Raw genomic sequence first — 22,191 nt, 5'->3', positions numbered from 1 at the left:
TTTGAATTTGTTTGATCTTGCTCTTCTAGTTCTTTTATTTGTGATGTTAGGGTGTCAATTTTAGATCTTTTCTCATTTCTCTCATGGGCATTTAGTGCTATAAATTTCCATCTAGACACTGCTTTAAATGTGTCCCAGAGATTCTGGTATGTTTTGTCTTTGTTCTCATTGGTTTCGAAGAACATTTTTATTTCTGCCTTCATTTCATTATTCATCCAGTAATCATTCAGGAACAGGTTGTTCAGTTTCCATGTAGTTATGCAGCCAACAAGCATATGAAAAAAAGCTCATCATCACTGATCATTAGAGAAATGTAAATCAAAACCACATTGTGATATCATCTCACACTTGTTAGAATGGTGATCATTAAAAAATAAGGGGACAACAGATGTTGGGGAGGATGTGGAGAAATAGGAACACTTTTACACTGTTGGTGGGAGTGTAAATTAGTTCAACCATTGTAGAGGACAGTGTGGCAATTCCTTAAGGATCTAGAAATAGAAATACCATTTGATCCAGCAATCCCATTACTAGGTATATATCCAAAGGAATATAAATTATTCTATTATAAAGACACATGCACACATATGTTTATTCTGGCACTGTTCACAATAGCAAAGACTTGGAACCAGCTTAAATGCCCATCAATGATAGATTGGATAAAGAAAATGCAGCACACATACATGGAATACTATGCAGCCATAAAAAAGGGATGAGTTCATGTCCTTTGCAGAGACATGGTTAAAGCTGGAAACCATCATTCTTAGCAATCTGACACAATAACAGAAAACCAAACACCGCATGTTCTCACTCATAAGTAGATGTTGAACAATGAGAACAAATAGACACAGGGTCGGAAACATCACACACTGGGGCCTGTCAGGGGGTTGGGGCATAGTGGAGGGATAGCAGGGTGAAGGGTTAGGGTAGGAATAGCATTATGAGAAATATCTAATGTAGATGATGGGGTGATGGATGCAGCAAACCACGATGGCACATGTATACCTATGTAACAAACCTGCACATTCTGCCCACATACCCCAGAACTTTTAAAGTATAAAAAAAAGAACGGACAATCTACTTTAGCAAAGTTGCAGAATATAAAATCAACATGCAAAAATCAGTAGCATTTCTATCAATGAACAAACTCGCCAAAAAAAGAATGTAAAAAGTCAATCCCATTTACAATAGCTACAAAAGAAGATACCTAGGAATAAATTTAACCAAGGAAATGCGAAAGATTTGTACAAAAAAAACTATGAAACACTAATAAAGAAGTAGAAGAGGATACAAACAAATGTAAAGAAGTCCCATACTCCAGGCTTTGGCCTTGCTACCAAAAACAATCTACAGATCCAGTGCAATCCCTGTCAAAATAACAATGACATTCCTCACAGAAATAGAAAAAAAATCTTAAAATTTGTATAGAACCACAAAAGACCTCAAATAGCCAAAGCACTCTTAAACAAACAACAACAGCAAAACAAACAAACAAACAAACAAAAACAAAGCTGGAGGTATCACACTATCAGATCTCAAAATATATTACAAGGCTGTGGTAACCAAAACAGCATTGTGCTGCCATAAAAACAAACACATAAGAAAATGGAACAGAACAGAGAGCTGGAAGTTAATACATCTATCTACAGTCAACTAATTTTTGACAAAACTACCAAGAAAAATCACTGGGGAAAGAAACCTTTTCAATAAATTGTGCTAGAAAAACGGAATGTCCATATGCAGAAGAATAAAATTAACCCCCTACTTTTCATCCTATGCGAAAATCAACCCAATATATAACAACAACTTTATTATAAGACCTAAAAATACAAAACTACTAGAAGACAACATAAGGGAAATGCTTCAGGACATTAGTCAGGAAAAATATTTTATGAATAGGATCTCAAAAGCACAGGAAACAGAAGCAAAAATAAACAATTGGATTATATCAAATGGAAAAGTTTCTGTACAGCAAATAAAACAATCAACAGAGTGAACAGGTGACCTGCAGAATGGGGGAAAATATTTTCAAACTATGCATCTGACAGGAGACTAATATCCAGAATTTCGAAGGAACTCAAACAACTCAACACAATGAAATAAATAACCTGATTTAAAAAAGGACAAATAATCTGAGGAGATATTTTGCAAAAGAATATGTACAAAAGGCCAATAAATATATGAAAAAATGTACAATACGAAACAGTTAAAAATAAACAATGCTGGAAAAGATGTGGAAAAAAAGAAACTCATACACTATTGGTGGGAATATAAACTAGTACAGTCAATATGTAGTACTATATGAAGGAGGTTTTTCGAAAACTGTAAATACAACTATCATATGACCCAGCAATTCCAATACTGGCATTTATCCAAAGGAAAGAAAATAAGTATATCAAAGAGACATCTCCACTCCTATGCTCACTGCAGCATTATTCATGGTAGCCACATGGATAAATAATGTATTTTTTCTTTTTAAAGAATATAATGTATATACACAATGGAATACTATTCAGCCATAAAAAGAACAAAATCTTGTCATTTGTGGCCACATGGATGGAACTGGAGGACATTACATTAAGTGAAATAAGCCAGAAAGAATGTTAAACACCATATATTTTCACTTGTATGTGGAAGCTAAAAATAACCTGATTTCATAGAAGTAAAAAAATAAAACAGGGTATTAGAGGCTGGGAAGGGTAAGGGAAAGAAAGGATAGTGGGATATTTGTTGAAAGATACAAAATTACAACTACATAGGAGGAACAAGTACTAGTGCTCTATTACATTATAGGATTACTATAGTTAACAATTATGTGTTATTATACATGGTTTCAAGTAGCTAGAAGAAGAATACTGAATGTTCCCAACACAAATAAATGACAAATGTTTAAGATGATGGATACACTAATTACCCTGATCTGATCACTATACATTATCATTATCAAAATAGCACTCTGTACCCCATAAACATGTGCAATTCTTTTTTTTTTTGAGTCTCACTCTGTCACCCAGGCTGGAGTGCAGTGGTGTGATCTCAGCTCACTGCAACCTCTGCCTTCCAGGTTCAAGTGATTCTCCTGCCACAGCTTCCCAAGTTGCTGGGATTACAGGCTCCTATCACCACGGGTGACTAACTTTTTGTATTTTTTAGTAGAGATGGGGTTTCACCATGCTGGTCAGTCTTGTCACAAACTCCTGACCTCAGGTGATCCACTCACCTCAGCCTTCCAGAGTGCTGGGATTACAGGCATAAGCCACCACAATTCTTATGTCAGTTTAAAAAAGAATAGTCATAAACGAGCAAAATGGAGACAAAGAATAGATAGAACAAACAAAAACGACTAGCAAGGTACAGATTTTAATTTAACTGTATCAGTAGTTACATTAAATGCAAATGGGTTTAACACACTAAAGAAAGTTACTTTAAAAGACAGTTAATAATTAAAGTTTAAAAGACAGATAGTTAAAGTTATTTAAAGGGAGTTTCTTGTACACAGCATACAGTTGGGTTTTGCTATTTTATCTAAAGTAATTATCTGTCTTTTAAAATAGCTATCTGTGTTTAATTAGTAACTATCTGTTTTTTTAAAGTAACTATCTGCTCTCTATAATTGAAAGAGTAAATATGCAGAAATAGAAGTCCTGGGTAGTACCATCAACTAATTGACTCAAATGACATTTATAGAGCATTCTATCCAACATTACAGAATACATATTCTTTTCAAGTGCACATAGATATATCTAGGGCTTAAAAATACTCAATATATTGAAAATAATTAAAATATTACAAAGTATGCCCTTAGACCAAACAAAATGAAAATTGAAATAAATAACAGAAAGCTATCTGAAAAAATCCCCAAATAGTTATACATTAGTCAACACGTTTCTAAATAAGCCATGTGTAAAAGAGGGAGTCACAAAAAGTTAGAAAATATTTTAAATTGAATGAAAATGAAAACACATCAAAACTTGTGGGACATAAATAAATGTTTACAGGTAAATTTACAGCACAAAATGCCTATATTAGACAGGAAAAAAACTGAAATCAATAATAACAGCACTCAGCTTAAGAAACTATTAACAGAAGAAAAATTTAAGTACAAAGCAGAAGGAAGGAAACAATAAGAATCAAAATAGAAATTGAAATGGGAAAAAAATAGAGAAAATTTTTCTAAAGCTGCTCCCTTGAGAAGATCACAAAAAATGATAAACCTCTACCAGATTAAATAAAAACAAAACAAAATAAGACAAAAGAGAAATATTCAAATTTAACAATATCAGGAATTCAAGAGAGGATATCAAGTCTATAGACATAACTTCAACTACTTAAAAAAATAGAAAAATTCCTTGAATGACAATAGATAGAAACTTAATAGAAAATATGCATAGACTTCTAATATCTATTTAAATAATTGAATTTAGAGTTAATTTTTTTCTAACAAAGAAGGCCTAGATGGTATTATTGGTGAATTCTACAAACATTTAAAGAAGACATATCAATTCTACAAAAACTTTTTCACAAAATACAGACAAATTTACTTCTCACTTATTTTGCAGTTAACATTACTTTAATACCAAAACCAAATACGAACACCTAAGAGAAGAAAATTACAAATCAATATCACTCATGAACATACTTGCCATATATACCAAGGCAGTAGCATATCAAATACAATAATGTTTAAATGCCAGCTTTGCTCAAAATTTAAATAATCAATATCATTTACCGTAATAACTTATTAAAAGTGAAAAATCATATGATCATCTCAATAAGGAAAAATTATTGGACAAAATTCAATATCTATTCATGATAAAAATTCTGAGCAAACTAGGAATTTAAGAGAACTTCCTCAACCTGATAAAGATATCTATGCAAAACCTACAGCTAACATCATACTTAATGGTGCAATACCACCCTGGATGCATTAGACAGTGCAATAATGCAAAATAAATAAATAAATAAAATACATAGAGATTGAGAAAAGAATAAAGAAGTCTCTATTTCAGATGACATGATTATCTAAGGAACTGAAAGTCTCATATATTTCTGGTGGGAATGCAACTACTTTGGAAAAAAAATTGGCTACTTCTTATGTAATTTTGTATATACACACATATCATATGACCAAGCAATCCTTCTCCTAGGGAAATGAAAAATATGTTCATGCAAAACTCTGTATTTAAATATTTATAATGGTTTTATTCATAATCACCAAAAAATATCCTCACCTGGAAACAAATAAATGTCCTTCAACAGATGACTTGATAAACAAACTGTTTATTATATCATGGAATCTATACATAATGCAATATTACTCAGCAATAAAGATGAAAGGAACTACTCATATATACAAGAATATGGATGTGTGAATGTGAAAGGATCTGAAATGTATAAGGCTACGTGAAAGAAGTCAAACTTAAAAAGTTACATGATTACATTTATATGGCAGTAAACAGATCAGTGGTTAACCGGAGGTGGTGGCTGGAAAGAGGAGTTGATTGAAAATGGACAGGATAGAGCTATTTGTATGGTAGAAATGTTTTATATATTGATTTTCATGGTGGTTTCATGATTGCAAGTGTTTGTGGAAACTCACGGTCCTTTACACTAAAAAAATTAAATTTTACTTTACATAAGTAAAGCCTATTTTTAAAAACCTAATTACATTAAAAATGTGTCTACATATGGTGTTTGGCTTTGAGTCCTGTCAGGAGGTGGGGTACAAGGGGAGGGAGAACATTAGGACAAATACCTAAATCATGCACAGCTTTAAACCTAGATGATGAGTTGATAGGTGCAGCAAACCACCATGGCACATGTATACCTATGCAACAAATGTGCACATTCTGTACATGCATCCCAGAACTTAAAGTAAAATAAAAATAAATAAATTAATTTGAAAAAATGTGTCTACATACTGCTCACTAAAAACCAAGATATAAAACTATATGAATTCAAATTGGCTTACTACAACTCTAATAAAGACTCCGATGACTGGAAAATGTACACTAAAATATGATTAACATTATGATATCTATTTCACTTGTGCTTTTGGATTATATTAGAAAAAATTTGCTAGGGTAAATTTTTATCTTTTAATCAATGCTTTATCCTCAATGCTACACAAAAGAGCCTGGTACATTGCAGGTACCTAAGAAGTATTTGTCAAAGATGAAAATAGGCTGAGTGCAGTGGTTCATGGCTGTAATCCCAGCAATTTGGGAGGCCAAGGCAGGTGGATCACTTGAAGTCTGGAGTTCGAGACCAGCCTGGCTAACATGGTGAAACCCCTGTTTCTACTAAAAATACAAAAATTAGCTGGACATGGTGACAGACATCTATAATCCCAGCTACTTGGGAGGCTGAAGCAGAAGAATCACTTGAGCACAGAAGGTGGAGGTTGCAGTTAGCCAAGATTGCACCACTGTATTTCAGCCTGTGTGGGAGAGCAAGACTCCATCTCAAAAAAAAAAAAAAAAAAAAAAAAAGAAAAGAAAAAGAAAGAAAGAAAAGGAAACAACAAAGATCATCACATTTAATTTAAAAAGTTTAATAATCCAAACAAAACTTGAGGACACAGACAAATTAAGAATAAAAAGACTGGAGAAAGTGTGCTATGTGCATACCAACAAAGATACATCTGGCAAACCTAGGTAATTAAAAAAAAAAAAAAGACTCCAGATGGATTAAAGATTTAAACATAAGACCTAACACCATAAAAACCCTAGAAGAAAACCTAGGCAATACCATTCAGGACATAGGCATAGGCAAGGACCTCAAGACTAAAACACCAAAAGCAATAGCAACAAAAGCCAAAATAGACAAATGGGATCTAATTAAACTTAAGAGCTTCTGCAAAGCTACAGAAACAATCATGAAAGTGAACCAGAAACCAACAGAATGAGAAAATATTTTTGCAAGCTACTCATCTGACAAAAAGCTAATATCAAGAATCTACAAAGAACTAAAACAAATTTACAAGAAAAAAACAAACAATACCATAAAAAAGTGGGTGAAGGATATGAATAGACACTTCAAAAGAAGACATTTATGCAGCCAGCAAACATGAAAAAATGCTCATCATCACTGGTTATTAGAGAAATGCAAATGAAAACCACATTGAGATACCATCTCATGCCAGTTAGAATGGCAATCATTAAGAAATCAGGAGACAACAGATGCTGGAGAGGATGTGGAGAAATAGGAACACTTTTACACTGTTGGTGGGAGTGTAAATTACTTCAACCATTGTGGAAGAGAGTGTGGCAATTTCTCAAGGATCTAGAAATAGAAATACCGTTTGACCCAGCAATCCCGTTACTGGGCATATACCCAAAGGATTATAAATCATTCTATTATAAAGACACATGCACACGCATATTCACTGAGGGACTGTTTACAATAGCAAAGACCTACAACCAACCCAAAAGCCCATCAATGATAGACTGGATAAAGAAAACGTGGCACTACACTACAGAATACTACGCAGCCATAAAAAAGGATGAGTTCATGTCCTTTGCAGGGACATGGATGAATCTGGAAACTATCTTCTCAGCAAACTGACACAAGAACAGAAAACCAAATACCTCATGTTCTCACTCACAGATGGGTGTTGAACAATGAGAACACATGGACACGGAGGGGAACATCACACACTGGGGTCTGTTGGGGGGGTTGGGGTCTAGGGGAGGGATAGCAGGGGGTAGGGAGATTGGGGAGGGATAACATTGGAAGAAATACCTAATGTAGGTGACAGGGGATGGAGGCAGCAAACCACCATGGTATGTGTATACCTGTGTAACAATCCTGCAAGATCTGCACATGTACCCCAGAAATTAAAGTATAATAAAAAATAAAATGAATAAGATTCAAAAAAATTACTAGAAATAAGGAAAGCCATTTTAATTGATCAGGAAAATATAATAATTCTAAATTTGTATGCTTTTGGTAATAAGACTTAAAATATACAAAGCAAAAATTAATCCAACTACAAGAAGAAATAACTACACAAATATAGTGTATATTTATAGAATTCTTAGGACTTTCTATTTAATCAATCATTTTACATGTGGAGAGATAGTATAACTTCTTTCTTGCAGCCCTTACACATTTTATTTATTTTTCTTGATTTATTGTACTGGCTAGGACTTCAAGAGCAATGTTAAATAAAAATGAGGAGAGTTAATATTTTTTGTTTATTCCTTATTTTAGTGAGACAAAATTTAATGTTGTAGATCTAAATATAAAAGCAAAATAATAAAGCTGTTGAAAGATAATACATAGGAAACTATCAAGGCCTTGTGGTAAGAAAAGACTTTAATTAGGACATTAAAATCAGTATAGTGAATAGAAAGATACATTTAACTACATCAAAATAAAAAACCCTCAACATCATAATCCACAATATGATGCACTGAGAATAACAGAACATTACTTCTGTAGTATCCTTGCCAAATATGCATAATCTTAACCTACTCGAATGCTAAATTGGGCATTTGACATGATAACTGACCAGTCCTCATAAAGTGTCAAGGTTGAGAAAGACAAGGAAAGTCTGAAGATCTATGACAGATTGAAAGACACTAAAGAGATGTGACAACTAAAGGCAATGTGAGACACTAGACTGGATCCTGAAACAGGAAAAAAAAAAAAAGATTAAGAGAAAAACGTGTTGAAATTTGCATAAATCCTGCTTTAGCTAATTAGTCAGTCTTAATTTTCTGATTTTAATTTTACTATGCTTATGTAAGTTACTAACATTAGGAGTTGTTAGATGAAGCATATAAGTAAATTCTTTCTACTATTTCTGCAATATTAATATCTGTACTATTTGTAGAATTTTGCTGTGTCTAAAATTAGTTCAAAATAAAAAGTATATAAACGGACATCTGTATCAAAAACACCATTAAAAATAAAATTCTTTTTTTTTCAATAAACATGTAGATTTATTTTAAATCAGTTTGGTACATGATACAGATTTGGTAAAAATAAAATTCTTAAGTGGGAGAAGATATTTGCAAAACTTTAGTTGAGAATAGACTCATACATGAAATATAGCGAGAACTTCTACAAAGTCAGCACAAGCATTCACCAGTGTAGTATTTATGAATTAATATATAGTATATAGGATGCAGATTTTAACCATGTCATATTTATTTGAAAGGAAGAAACCTCTCACCAACATTGTCACATTGGCACAAACAACATAAGCATGTGGTAGAATTATTTTGATTATTTTTTCTAATGATTGGTGATTTTGAGCACTTAAAAAACATACCTGTTGGTCATTTGTATGTCTTCTTTTGAGAAATAGCTATTTATATGCTTTGCCTACCTTTTTTTAATTTTTAATTTTAATTTTTAATTTTTTTTATTGCATTTTAGGTTTTGGGGTTCATGTGAAGAACATGCAAGATTGTTGCATAGGTACACACATGGCAATGTGGTTTGCTGCCTTCCTCCCCATCACCTATATCTGGCATTTCTCCCCATGTTATCTCTCCCCAACTCCCCACCCCCTGCTGTCCCTCCCCTATTTCCCCCCAACAGATCCCAGTGTGTGATGCTCCCCTCCCTGTGTCCATGTGTTCTTGTTGTTCAACTCTCACCTATGAGTGAGAACATGCAGTGTTTGATTTTCTGTTCTTGTGTCAGTTTGCCGAGAATGGTGGTTTCCAGGTTTATCCATGTCCATACAAAGGACACGAACTCATCATTTTTTATGGCTGTATAGTATTTGATGGTGTATATGTGCCACATTTTCCCTGTCCAGTCTATCATCAATGGGCATTTGGGTTGGTTCCAAGTCTTTGCTATTGTAAACAGTGCTGCAATGAATATTCATGTCCATGTGTCCTTGTAGCAGAATGATTTATAAACCTTTGGATATATACCCAGTAATGGGATTGCTGGGTCAAATGGAATTTCTATTTCTAGGTCCTTGAGGAATCGCCACACTGTCTTCCACAATGGTTGAACTAATTTACACTCCCACCAACAGTGTAAAAGTGTTCCTATTTCTCCACATCCTCTCCAGCATCTGTTGTCTCCAGATTTTTTAATAATCGCCATTCTAATTGGCATGAGATGGTATCTCATTGTAGTTTTGATTTGCATTTCTCTAATGATCAGTGATGATGAGCATTTTTTCATATGTTTGTTGGCCTCATATATGTCTTCTTTTGTAAAGTATCTGTTCACATCCTTTGCCCACTTTTGAATGGGCTTGTTTTTTTCTTGTAAATCTGTTTTAGCTCTTTGTAGATTCTGGATATTAGCCCTTTGTCAGGTTGGTAGATTGCAAGAATTTTTTCCCATTCTGTTGGTTGCTGATTCACTCTAATGACTGTTTCTTTTGCTGTGCAGAAGCTGTGGAGTTTGATTAGGTCCCATTTGTCTATTTTGGCTTTTGTTGCCAATCCTTTTGGTGCTTTGGTTATGAAGTCCTTGCCTACGCCTGTGGCCTGTGTCCTAAATGGTTTTACCCAGATTTTCTTCTAGGGTTTTTATGGTGTTATATTTTGATTTTTTTTTTTAAAGAAATTCACCTTGTTTTACCCTTCAAAGGAAAGTAAAGGCTAGATAATCTAAGATACAGAAATAAAGGGTCATGAAGGAAATACAATTTGGATAAAATATATAAACAATGTTGGAAGAGTTAAAGATGATGGACATGCAATGGCAACGGTTTCAGAGGAACTTCAAGTCCTGCAGTTAAAAATTTCACAAGAGGACAAAGGAAAATTATAATGTACTTTTTGAAGTTTTTCTGAAGGGTTCCATTTTTCTCTGATGAATTTTGACCTTCTATTAAGTAAGAAAATGATTTTACTTTTTCTCCTATACTAGATAACTATATGTTTCTATCATGTGTTAATACATTTTCAGTGGCTAGAGTCTACCATAAAAGTGCTAAAACACAAATAAGTTGATAATATTGTTTAATATTAAGTAAGTTGAGATTTCCTTCAGACATCCAAAATAATCTGTGTCTACCAACTATGGTTTGCTGATAGAATGAGTGTTGTTTTTTATCCCTAAACAAGAGAGTTAGAAGTGATTTTCACTGGTATTACAATCCTTTAAAATATTGATGCTTTTTAACGTCTGGTTCATAACTGCTAAGAGTTACACAATAGAGCAAAAAATGATACGTTAATTAATTCATGAATTATTACCCCATGTAACTCTGGAAAGAGCTAATGCAGCTTAACATAGACATATGAATGGTTGAGGGAAATGGGAAAGCAGAACTGAGAACAGAAAAAGCAAGATGGAGGCAAAAGCAACAAAAATGAACCACATTCATGCCAGGAGGACCCATCCATTTGCATGAAGTGAGTCAAAAATTAAGCTATATTCCCTAGTACATTGAGTAAGGCATAACTGAATTTAATGATCTCATGCATTTCTTACCCAATTAGGTAGAAAAACTCACCTGATTCCCAGGAGAAACAAAATGAGATTAAAGAGTAATATTTTCCATGAGTCTCAAAAAAAGGACATTGCATTACATAACAACTTTTTAGTAAATAAAACAGTAGATTGCATAACTTTGTTTCTTATAATGGAAAAAGAAAACTTTACGGGAAGCCAATATTGTAGCTGTACTCATCTTGCTGCTATTGCTCTACAGGAAATAATAAACTTTATATCTTCCAGGCAATGTTCAATAAATGTAATTTCTCTTAGCTGACATGTTAATAACAAGTTTGTAGCAGTAGGTTTAAGAGGAAAACAAAATGCAGCTACTTTGTAGAGTTAAACTGTAGAACCACTTGTGGTAACATTTAGGCAAGTTGGCAATAGAATTAATATACTTTCATAGAAGTTGAAGACCATGACAAAAGTCTTTGAAAGAGAGGGCCAGCCTACGTCCTCTGCATGGAGAAGGGCCAAGGAAAGATTCTTGGGCTGGTCTAAGACATTCTTCAAGAAGTGATTTTGGATTTGCCGAAGCAGACAAATGGGGCCTGAAAATCACAGGTTCTACTTAACATGACCATAGTTACTTTAGTATGGAAAAACATATAACTGTATTTGCATATTTTATAAATTACATTATTTTATAAATTATATTTATAAATTACATATACTATGTATTTATAACATACATATTTTACCACATAATTTAGTTAGAAAATCTTAGTATTATATTCATACAGCCTTCCAGTTAGAGTGAAACAGCAGCTCCTAGAATAATGTTTCATTCAAGGTAATTTCTTTGTAATACTAAGAAAAAAATCAATTATCAGCTGGGGTCACTGTCGGTATGGGGAGTTTGACATTCTCTCCATGTTTGTATGGGCTTTCTCTGGTTCTGCTTGTTTCCTCCCACATCCCAAAGATAGTCATGTTAGGCAAACCAGTGTGTCTACATGGTCCCAGTCTGAGTGAGTGTGCGTGTGTGGGAGTTTGTCTTGTGATGAGATGGTGTCCTGTCCATGGCTGATTAGCTGCTGGGATAGACTGCAGCCACCCCCGACCCTGAACTAGAATAAGCAGGTAAATCATTATCTTCCTTGTTTTCATTAATCTTTCTTAAATGTGTGAATAGCTCACATGTATTTTAAAGTTTAATATTAGAAGTATTTTAGTCTTTATTTAGAAGTTTGGTGATGTTTTTGTGACCAGAAATATGCTACAGGAACTTAACCCATTCATTAGCTTATGGTAAAATTGGTTTTGTTATAGGTCATTTTGGTTAAAGTCACAGTTTCCAAGAACCTATTGATAATATTAAGTGAGAACTTACAATCAACTTTCTGGTCTTTCCTCCAAGACAATCTGTTTGCAACATAAATACCTAAATAATTGATTTAGTTTGCTACAGAGGATTTGATATTGACCAGTTTATAGTTTAGAGTGGGTGGCAAGAGGTTCTAGTAATTCTTTAAAATATTAACTAATATGAATATTAGTTAATATTAATAAGGTGTGGCCAATTATTTTAATATTAAGACCATCCCCAATGTTTAAACATGTCATCTGCAGACAACAGAATGCTTCAAATTACTGGAAATGAATTAGTGATCGTAGATTGTATAATTGTCTCCTGGAAATAGCTGCAAGTTAACCAAAGGCCCACTTTTACTGGAATTAAGAGAGTAAAAAAACTTGCAATCAAATTCAAGATCAAATTTAACTATATCTCATGTTTCTTCAGAGATTTAAAAGCCATACAAAGTCAACAAAATCCACAATTTTGTTGTTTGTTCAAATCTCTCTACAAGAAGAGAAATTTAAAAAGTGGTCCATAGTGAACTAACTGTAGCTACCATTTCCTTAGGTAGAATGTTGATATGAAAAGGTCAGGCTTCCAGTTTATGAAGAAAGAAACTTATAGCAATTTTCTAAATGGATTGCCTACCAATCTGAAAATTTGTGGAAGTAAATGGTTGGCTCCAAAAATGGGATAAACTATATTGTGCATCCAGATAGCAGGACTGCACCAATAAAGTTGATGAGGGTTTTTGAATAATTTTAATAAACCTAGTAGTAAATATTCAGCAGCTGCCTTATTTGAGATTTAAAATATCGTCTCTAGAACATGCTGAACTATTATTAAGACCTCTTCAGAGAACAATCTTGAAACCATACATAGACAGACAAACCAACTTGCTTTGTAGAGATGTGAAAACAAGCTTCTTGGGATATTCATCTGGATGTAAATATTCACCTAAATTATCCATTTGTTTTTATTTAGGATCTGACAACATAAATTTATTTTACTGAGTTCAAGATAATGAATTTATGTTAAGATTTAAATTTAATAAGATCAAAGGAGCATCTTCTGATTTTAATTTCATATATGACATGCAAATTTCAGGAGCCTTTTTCCCCTTTTCATCCTACTTTGGGACAAAATATATATATTTTTTTGAGATGGAGTTTCGCTCTTGTTACGCAGGCTGGAGTGCAATAGTGCAATCTAGGCTCACCGCAACCTCTGCCTCCTGGGTTCAGGCGATTCTCCTGCCTCAGCCTCCTGAGTAGCTGGGATTACAGGCACGCACCACCATGCCTAGCTAATGTTTTGTATTTTTAGTAGAGACGGGGTTTCACCATGTTGACCAAGATGGTCTCGATCTCTTGACCTCATGATCCACCCACATTGGCCTCCCAAAGTGCTTGAGCCACTGCGCCCGGCGGGACAAAATATTTTAAGTCATAAATATGTTTGCATATCTATGAATGCTTATATGTCTATAATACAAAAGGAGAATAGATTATAAAAATTCCCAGTTTCTGAGTTCCTTTTTCACATAAAGGAGATAGTCTTAGTGGTTTCACTTATTCTTTAAAGACAATAAAATAGAATAAAGGAATAAAATTCTCCAATAACTAGTCCTATGAAAATGTCAAAATTTCTGTAACTCAAATTAAAAAAACTGAAGTAGGGGGCAGTCAAAAATAAACGTGATCTGAGGAAAGCAAATTGTAAAACATTATGGAGGAAATTGAAAGCTATAAAGGGAAGTAGAAGAAAAGTACTTAGTAATGAAAGAAGTGCAGAAAAATGTATATCATTTTTAGGTAGCTTGGGGAAGGAAAGATGAGGCTAAATAACATTGTCATTTATATCCTTACAATTATAACACATTTTTTATTCTCTAGGAATAAGCACTTGACTGTAAACTCCCAAAGGATTTGTAAGCTGAAAACGATTACAGCCAAGATAGACAAAGGAAAAAACTTATTGACCATAAGAATTGTTCATCCTTAGTCTTATTTTCTTGGAGACTTTATGAACATTTCTTCCATAAAGACCCTTAGGCCAGGAATGGGGGCTCACACCTGTAATCCAAGGACTTTAGAAGGCTGGGCAGGTGGATAACTTGAGGCCATGAGTTAGAGACCAGCCTGCCTAACATTGCAAAATCCTGTCTCCATTAAAAATGTAAAAAAATTAGCTGGATGTGGTGGTGTGCACCTGTAATCCCAGCTACTTAGGAAGCTGAGGAATGAGAATCACTTGAACCCAGGAGGTGGAGGTTGCAGTGTGCCAAGATCACGCCACTGTACTCCAACCTGGGTGACATAGTGAGACTCAGTCTCAAAAAAAAAAAAAAAAGAAAGAAAAAGAAAAAAACCCTTAGTAAACACAGCTCTCCTGTGTTAGACATGATAGTGTGACACCATGGGAAGGCGAGAGCAGCCGGGGCAGACAGGAGAGAACCAGTCATATATGAGTACCTGTCTTTCTACAGTGTGTGCTGTTATGCTCTATATAAGCCTTTCCATTAAATTCTCAGAATAAACATGGAGTCCTGGAGAATTCAGTGTTGTGGAGGTCAGAAAACATCACACACCTAGTGAGAGACAGAGACAGGAAGTCAGCCTGGATGGTCTGACTCTGCACCATGCCATTCCTCTATGCCATGCCTCCTTTTAGGCAAGAGATGGGAGTGTATCTGAATGCTCACATCTCTTTCAGATGAAGCTAAGAGTTCATCTGAACCAATATGACATTTAATTTAAAAAAAGACACTGTCTTCTATTTGAAAATAAATACGTTTCTTACTTTTTGACTAATGAGAACAGGAGCATCATTTATGGAAGAGGCCCAGTTGACAAAGTCAGCAACATCAACCATGGTTCTTCGGAGAAGCTTTTCTTTCAGTTCAAATGCATATTTATTGGTTCCACCTCTTATGAACGAAATAACATCATTTATGAGTTGTTCACTGGTGATGTTTACTGAAGAGAGAAGGAAGATTTAAAGAGAAGCAGTTGTAGTTCTATCATCAGTTATCAAAATGACATATGATAAACATTTATTGAATCCTTTTAGTGAAATACAGCCTAATGTATTTATTAAATTTCAATCATAAATATTGTTTATGCATTTTTTCATCCCAAATCTAAAATGGAAATTTATTTTAGTAGCCAATTATAGATTTCTGTCAAATCTACAATTTCTTCATCCCAAATCTATAACAAAAATTATATTGGTAGCCAATTACAGATTTTTATCTCTTTTAAAAAATAAAAATGATACACATGTTCTGGATACATTGATACTTCACAGCTCCTCACATAAAACATGGACACATGGGAATTAAACAGGACTTGGGGTGTAATATATATTTTCTATTGCAAACTTACCTTCATAATTACATTTGTATAGATTTGCTTTGATGTATTTTAACATTACAAAAAGAAGAGTTCAAAAAAGAATAATGTGAAAAGTAAAATTTATTTCCACTCGCATATCCTACCCATCTTTTCCTCAGTGTCTCTCTGCAGACTAAGCCACTTTCAACAAACCTTTGTAAGTCTTTTACAGCTGTGAATTTTTAAAACTGGAAAGGAATTTCAAGATAATTTTTGTCTTCCCCTCTTCATTTTTATGGAAGAGAAACTGGAAACTTAGAGAGGTAGAATGACTAGCTAGAAATTACACTGTTAGTTCAAGGACCAAATATAGAAATTATGCCATATAATGGCAAATTCAGCTTTTTCCCCCCTTCATCATTGGTTTCGAGAATGAACACATGTTATTGGTTGGTTTGCTTTTAAATATATCAGATTTTTCCCCACTTTTGCCTCCCCACTACCAGTTAACTCTTTCTTTAAAGGTGCGTTTCAAGCATTTGTATTTTTAAAATGGTCTCAGGTATTTCTGATTAGAGGAAAAGTTGAGAATTCTAGCACTAATTCATGCTTGTAAATCTTCTAAAGATTAACGGTAGGAAGTAATATATGTACCAAACATATTTGTATTTTTGAAAAGGTTAGGCACCGATTTAAAGATAAGGATGGATTAGGGATTTCAATTTAGGTGAAAGGTGGAGTTGGGGAAATGGTTTTGCCTTGTCCTTTGTTAAAGGATGCATGTAGCATTGTCGCTTATTTGGAAGCTTTGTTAAAATTAGAGTGAAATAAGGAAACTTTTTATGAAGATACTCTTTTAGTATTGCCATGATAAATATAGAAGTCTAAAATGACTACCGTGTGAATCTCATCCCCTAGAGTTGTGTACTGTACAACCTGCACAATAACAATACTGGTGAATATATGTCCATGGGCTATCTGTGTTTGTAGTGGTTTGAAAATCACTATAAATATAAGATAGTTTTTAAGCACTTTTTATTTTTGCAAACAAAGAGAATAGACAATTAAAAGGGCTCAATGCAAGAGGGCAGTGCCATTGACATCTACCCCCAGGCTTTAAAAGAATCTAACAAGTGAAGCCACACTTACCACTTCTACCATCTCCCCTCTTTATACAATCATCTTTATTAAGTTCACCTCCAACAGAGATTTCAGAGAAACCCACAGATATATCCAGATGATACCCGAGGCATCTCTTTATATCCTTTAGTTCGACACCTGTTTAATGAATTTATTTGAAAAGTTTTAGATAATGTCTATCAACATCACAAATAAATTGCTATTTTCAAAAAACATACTTAGGTTCCTATGTACAATTACTGAATTCAAATGCACAGTCATGTCTGTCCTGCTTTGTCCTCATATTGGACTCCAGTGACCTCCTTTTGACTTTGCTTGTCAACTTAATGGCAAAGGACACATTAAGTCTACCACATGGTTTAAAGGGGTATAGGTCAGACTATGGTGGTTATAGTAAAGTCCTTTATCTGTAATATCATAGAGGTGGGACAAGAATGTCTAACATATATTGAATGCTTATCACATATCTGGCATCCTTCTAAGCATTTTGTGTGCTTTAACTAATTTAATCCTCATACTGGCCTTATGAGGTAAGTACTATATGGTCCTCATTGTACAGATGAATATATGGAATTGCAGAGCCATTGAATAACCTGCTGATGGCCTATTACTCAACTATTAATGAGCCAAGTTTGGATTTGAACCCAGAGCTGTCTAGCTACTAAGCACTTCTTATATCAACTTCATAGTTTAGTCATGAGATACATCAACATCTCCTGATCCTCTTTGCAAGACTCAGTTTATCCTTAATGTAGCTGATTCATTGCTTTCGACAGATGACTGATGTGTATGGCCTCTTTGTTTTGGTCCTATGAATGCTGTTTGGTAGATATCAGTCTTGGAAGCTGACTCATTGTCGTGTATAGATGCCCAAACAGTTATTAGAAAGAAAAATCCTAATATTTTTTTCAAAGTCTATCAGTTATTACCTGTTTCTGTGATTCAGAAAAATAATTATTCCTCTATTTGAGGGTAAACAGCCCAGATCACAGTTCACTGACCATGTCAGTTTTTGCCTTTATTTATCATTTCTTATCTCATACACGCAAACACACACACACACACACACACACACACACACACACACACGTACACACTAATTTGTGATTATTTGTTCTGGGAGCCAAAACACTTTATGAAAAAGGAAGGAAAGAAATTAGGTTAATCACAGGGTTCTACAAGGTGTGTCAGAGGTAGGCATCTGGGGGCATTTAGGCATTTATTCATCTAACAAATATTTCTCATGCACCCACAATTAGAACTTAGAAATTATCAGGTGGCACCTCCCATGGGAAGGGAAGAGATGGGATGAAAATGGAAGACAGTAACAGAAATCCAAAATTCTAGATTTCTAACCTTATCCTTAAGAAGTGTGAGGATGGCCGGGCGTGGTGGCTCAAGCCAGTAATCCAAGCACTTTGAGAGGCTGAGGCAGGTGGATCATGAGGCCAAGAGTTTGAGACCAGCCTGGCCAAGACAGTGAAACCGCATTTCTACTAAAAATACAAAAATTAGCCAGGTGCAGTGGCAGGTGCCTGTAATCCCAGTTACTTGGGAGACTGAGGCAGGAGAATTGCTTAAACAGGAGGCGGAGGTTGCAGTGAGCAGAGATTGCGCCAATGCACTCTAGCCTGGGTGATAGAGCAAGACTCCATCTCAAAGGAAAAAAAAGAAGAAGTGTGAGGATTCTGCTTCTGAAGATCAGGGTGAAAGATACCTAGGTGACCCTAAGGGCTCAGATTTTTTGCCTTAGCAGTGGACACTTTCATGTCCAGACATCTTAAATTGAGGTGGAGGACATGGCTTGGTCCTCAGGTATTGGCACTACTGAAATGAGAAAGAGGACTTCCTCTTCAAAGTCACTAGAATTGACCTGATGATCCTTGTCTATCAAAGCCAGAAAGTAAGTAGATTTAAATGGATAACTTAGAGTTATGCAGGATTAAAGATCTCAGCCTATGGAGCTTTTTCATCAAAGCAGCTCTTAGTCTGAAGATTTCTTTGTGTTTTGATCACCACTGGTGAACCTTTCTGTTCTCATTTTCAAGTTACTCAAGATACAATCCTCTTGTGCCCCTCTCCAATGTGATATCTCCATCAATATAGCTTCCAGATGGAGCTCACAACGACTTCACTATGCTGTGGATATAGCCCTGTGAAAGTGTAAGCCAAGTAACGTTACATTTCAATTCCCCCGGGAAAGCTTCCCTCTGCCCAAAACAAGACGGAAGCATCAAGACCAGCTGGTTCTGGCTATGTCATATTTTGTTGTTATCGCTGAGGTATTTACTGACCTTGGGGAGAGTATCAGGCTTTTACATCCCAGTTACATTCTACCCTTCACTTAACACCTGATACCTTGACACTCTGACCCCATAAAAGCCATTAAAGTGGTTTTTAGCAACACTTTCTTCCCTAAGAGAAACACCTATAGTTACAAGGACAGAAAGGAGGCATTCTGGTATCTATCATCTCCTTAAGGAATATTATAACTGGCCATAATAACTCACAACATGAATGATTACAACTTATTAATATAATCACTTTGCATTTACATTTTTCTTAAAAGACTTAAATGAACTCTTTAGACCAGGCTGATAACTATGTATCAATAGACCTATATTCTACCTATGACAGACATTGGTGATTAACCATGGCCCTTTTCCCCATGATTTCAAGTGTGATCAGAAACCTACTTAACATGAGCCCAATTCAACCACCACCATATAATGGGAAGTGTCATTGCATGAGGTAAAACTAATTTTCCACCCTTGCTTTAAGTTGTTATATTTATATGATAACATTGCTTCTTCTTTTTCCTCTAAAAGAAAATTTATAACACTATTTTCCCTCCAATATTGAAGTACACTTTGGAAGATAATTGTGATATGTAAATTGAATTAGTTATTAATTAAGAAATAGGTTATACAAATTATGTCTGTACTTTCTTTCACTTTTAGTTTAATATTTCACTAAAAGTATCACCTTATAGTAGATGTGATCTCTCAGCAATGCTGCTGAGGAGAAGATGATCAAGTCAGTTTATTTGAGATGGAAGTCAATTTGCTATTTAACAGGATTTTAGGTGCCAAACAGCCCGAAGACAGTCCTCTCAAAGGAGCAGGTTACAGGACTTTGTATTCTTAAGAATTTAACCATTGAAAGAAGTTAGTGAACAAAATAATGTGGTCAAAACAGTATTTGAAGTCAGAGCTATATTTCTAGGCATACCTTTCCGGTTCATAGCAACTTTATCCAAAACATATACTAGTTCATAGGATCCTCCTAGAGATCCAGAACTACTGTAGTGGGTTCCATAGGTTTCCAAAAAGGCAAAATATTCTCCCTTTTCATAGGTAGTTGGCAAAGCTTTTAGATCATCCACGAATGTTGTTGTGAGCACAACATCACGATTTCTCATTACAAATCTTCCCAGATGAACTTCTCCTTTCACATGCAGAAACATTTTTTCCTTTGTTGTAGAGTAGATGAGGAAAAGAAACGTATTTTACCCATCATTTCAAATGAAAAATTATGAAATTTAGAACTTCCATAGACATTAAATGTTCTAGCAGTGACCATGAGATACCACTCTAATCCACCAGAATGGCTAAATGTAAAATGCTATCAACACCAACTATTGATGAGAATGCTCAGTGACTAAAACTCTTATACATTACTAGTAAAATTATATAGCCACTTTGAGGAACTGTTCGGCAGTTTCCCATAGTGTTAAACATGCATTTGCTTATGGCCAGCCAGCAATTCCATTCCTACATATTTACCTAATAAAATTCTTGTTCACAAAAGTATCTGCAGAAGAATTTCATTGCAGCATTAGTCAGAATAGCTTAAAATTAAAAACATCTCAAATGTCCATCAAGAGAGGAATCAGTAAACAACCGTGGTATATTAATGCAATGGATAACTAATCAGCAATAAAAGAGAAAATAAAACTACGGATACATACAACAACACAAATAAATCTCAAAAATATCACACTGAGTAAAAGAAGTCAGACACAGAGGAGTATATCCTGTATGCTTCGTTTATGTGAAGTTCTAGACTAAGCAAAACTAAGCTATGGTCAGATAAAACTGGTCAGTTGCCACTTCTTAAGTGGCAGGGAATTGAAAAGGGCATGAGGAATTTTTCTTGGGGTAAGAAGCCCAAGTCTCTTTTCATGATGGAATCTTGGTGTGATCTTCTTTAATTCAATGTATTTTAAACATAGATCTTAAATAATTTTCATCTAAATATGCCGTTAGATGGGAATTATTCTATCTTAAAACATTTTTAAAAATTCTCTTGCTAACAAAGGTGGCTACTTAAATGTACATAATTATCAAAACTCATGAAATTATACACTTAGAATCTTTGCATTTTATTGTATAAAATTATACCTAAGTTGTTTTAAAAATAACAATTGGAGGAAATGGAGACATTACCTATAAAGCCCAATCTTCCCATTATGCAGATGAAAAAACTAATTTAAAGATATCAAGTTATTTGCCCCAAATCATGCAAATAATATTTGACAGCATTGGTACTAAAAATCTAGGTCTCAGGTCTCCCTGTCCCTTCCACTCCAACCTCTCAATTTTTAATAACAGAGACAAGACAGACAATATTTTGAGATGTGGAACTCAAGTCAACCTAAGCAACTCAACAGTTAAATGTTTCCAGGGCCAGGGCTGATGGCTTAACTTTCCCGGAGAAAACTAGGGTAGTGAACTATGTAATTCAATGCCATAGCATGTTCTGATCAAAAATAAACTACAATTGACATCCACAATTTTGCAAATGGATCTTTGGAGGGTCTCCTGTTACAGCCATGGTTAACATACAATGATCGTGTGGGAGTTTAAACTATTTTATTTCTTTTTAAAGGTACACCTTGGAGTATATGAACATCACACCAAACGGCCTGTGTTCTTAAAGCATATTGTTGTCATTGCATGATTTAACTTTAGGTATTGGGTGATCCAGTCT

The 22,191-nt window shown here is 34.5% G+C and overlaps 1 protein-coding gene across 1 annotated transcript in view; it reads right to left on the bottom strand.

Moving 5' to 3' along the window:
* Positions 1-22,191, bottom strand: part of C9 (complement C9) — an 81,965-nt gene that overhangs the window by 12,705 nt on the left and 47,069 nt on the right. The window contains exons 7-9 of the mRNA XM_032278889.1: positions 20,431-20,671; positions 17,209-17,337; positions 15,527-15,702 (exon numbers count right to left, since the gene is read on the bottom strand). Coding sequence (XP_032134780.1) covers positions 15,527-15,702; positions 17,209-17,337; positions 20,431-20,671 — 546 coding nt within the window. The remainder of the gene's footprint in view (positions 1-15,526; positions 15,703-17,208; positions 17,338-20,430; positions 20,672-22,191) is intronic.

This window comes from Sapajus apella, unplaced genomic scaffold (genome assembly GCF_009761245.1).
Source record: "Sapajus apella isolate SASKATOON/1434 unplaced genomic scaffold, GSC_monkey_1.0 scaffold11, whole genome shotgun sequence".
NCBI lineage: Eukaryota > Metazoa > Chordata > Mammalia > Primates > Cebidae > Sapajus > Sapajus apella.
The sequence above is the reverse complement of the archived record's forward strand: the minus strand, read 5'-3'. Positions and strand labels throughout refer to the sequence as shown.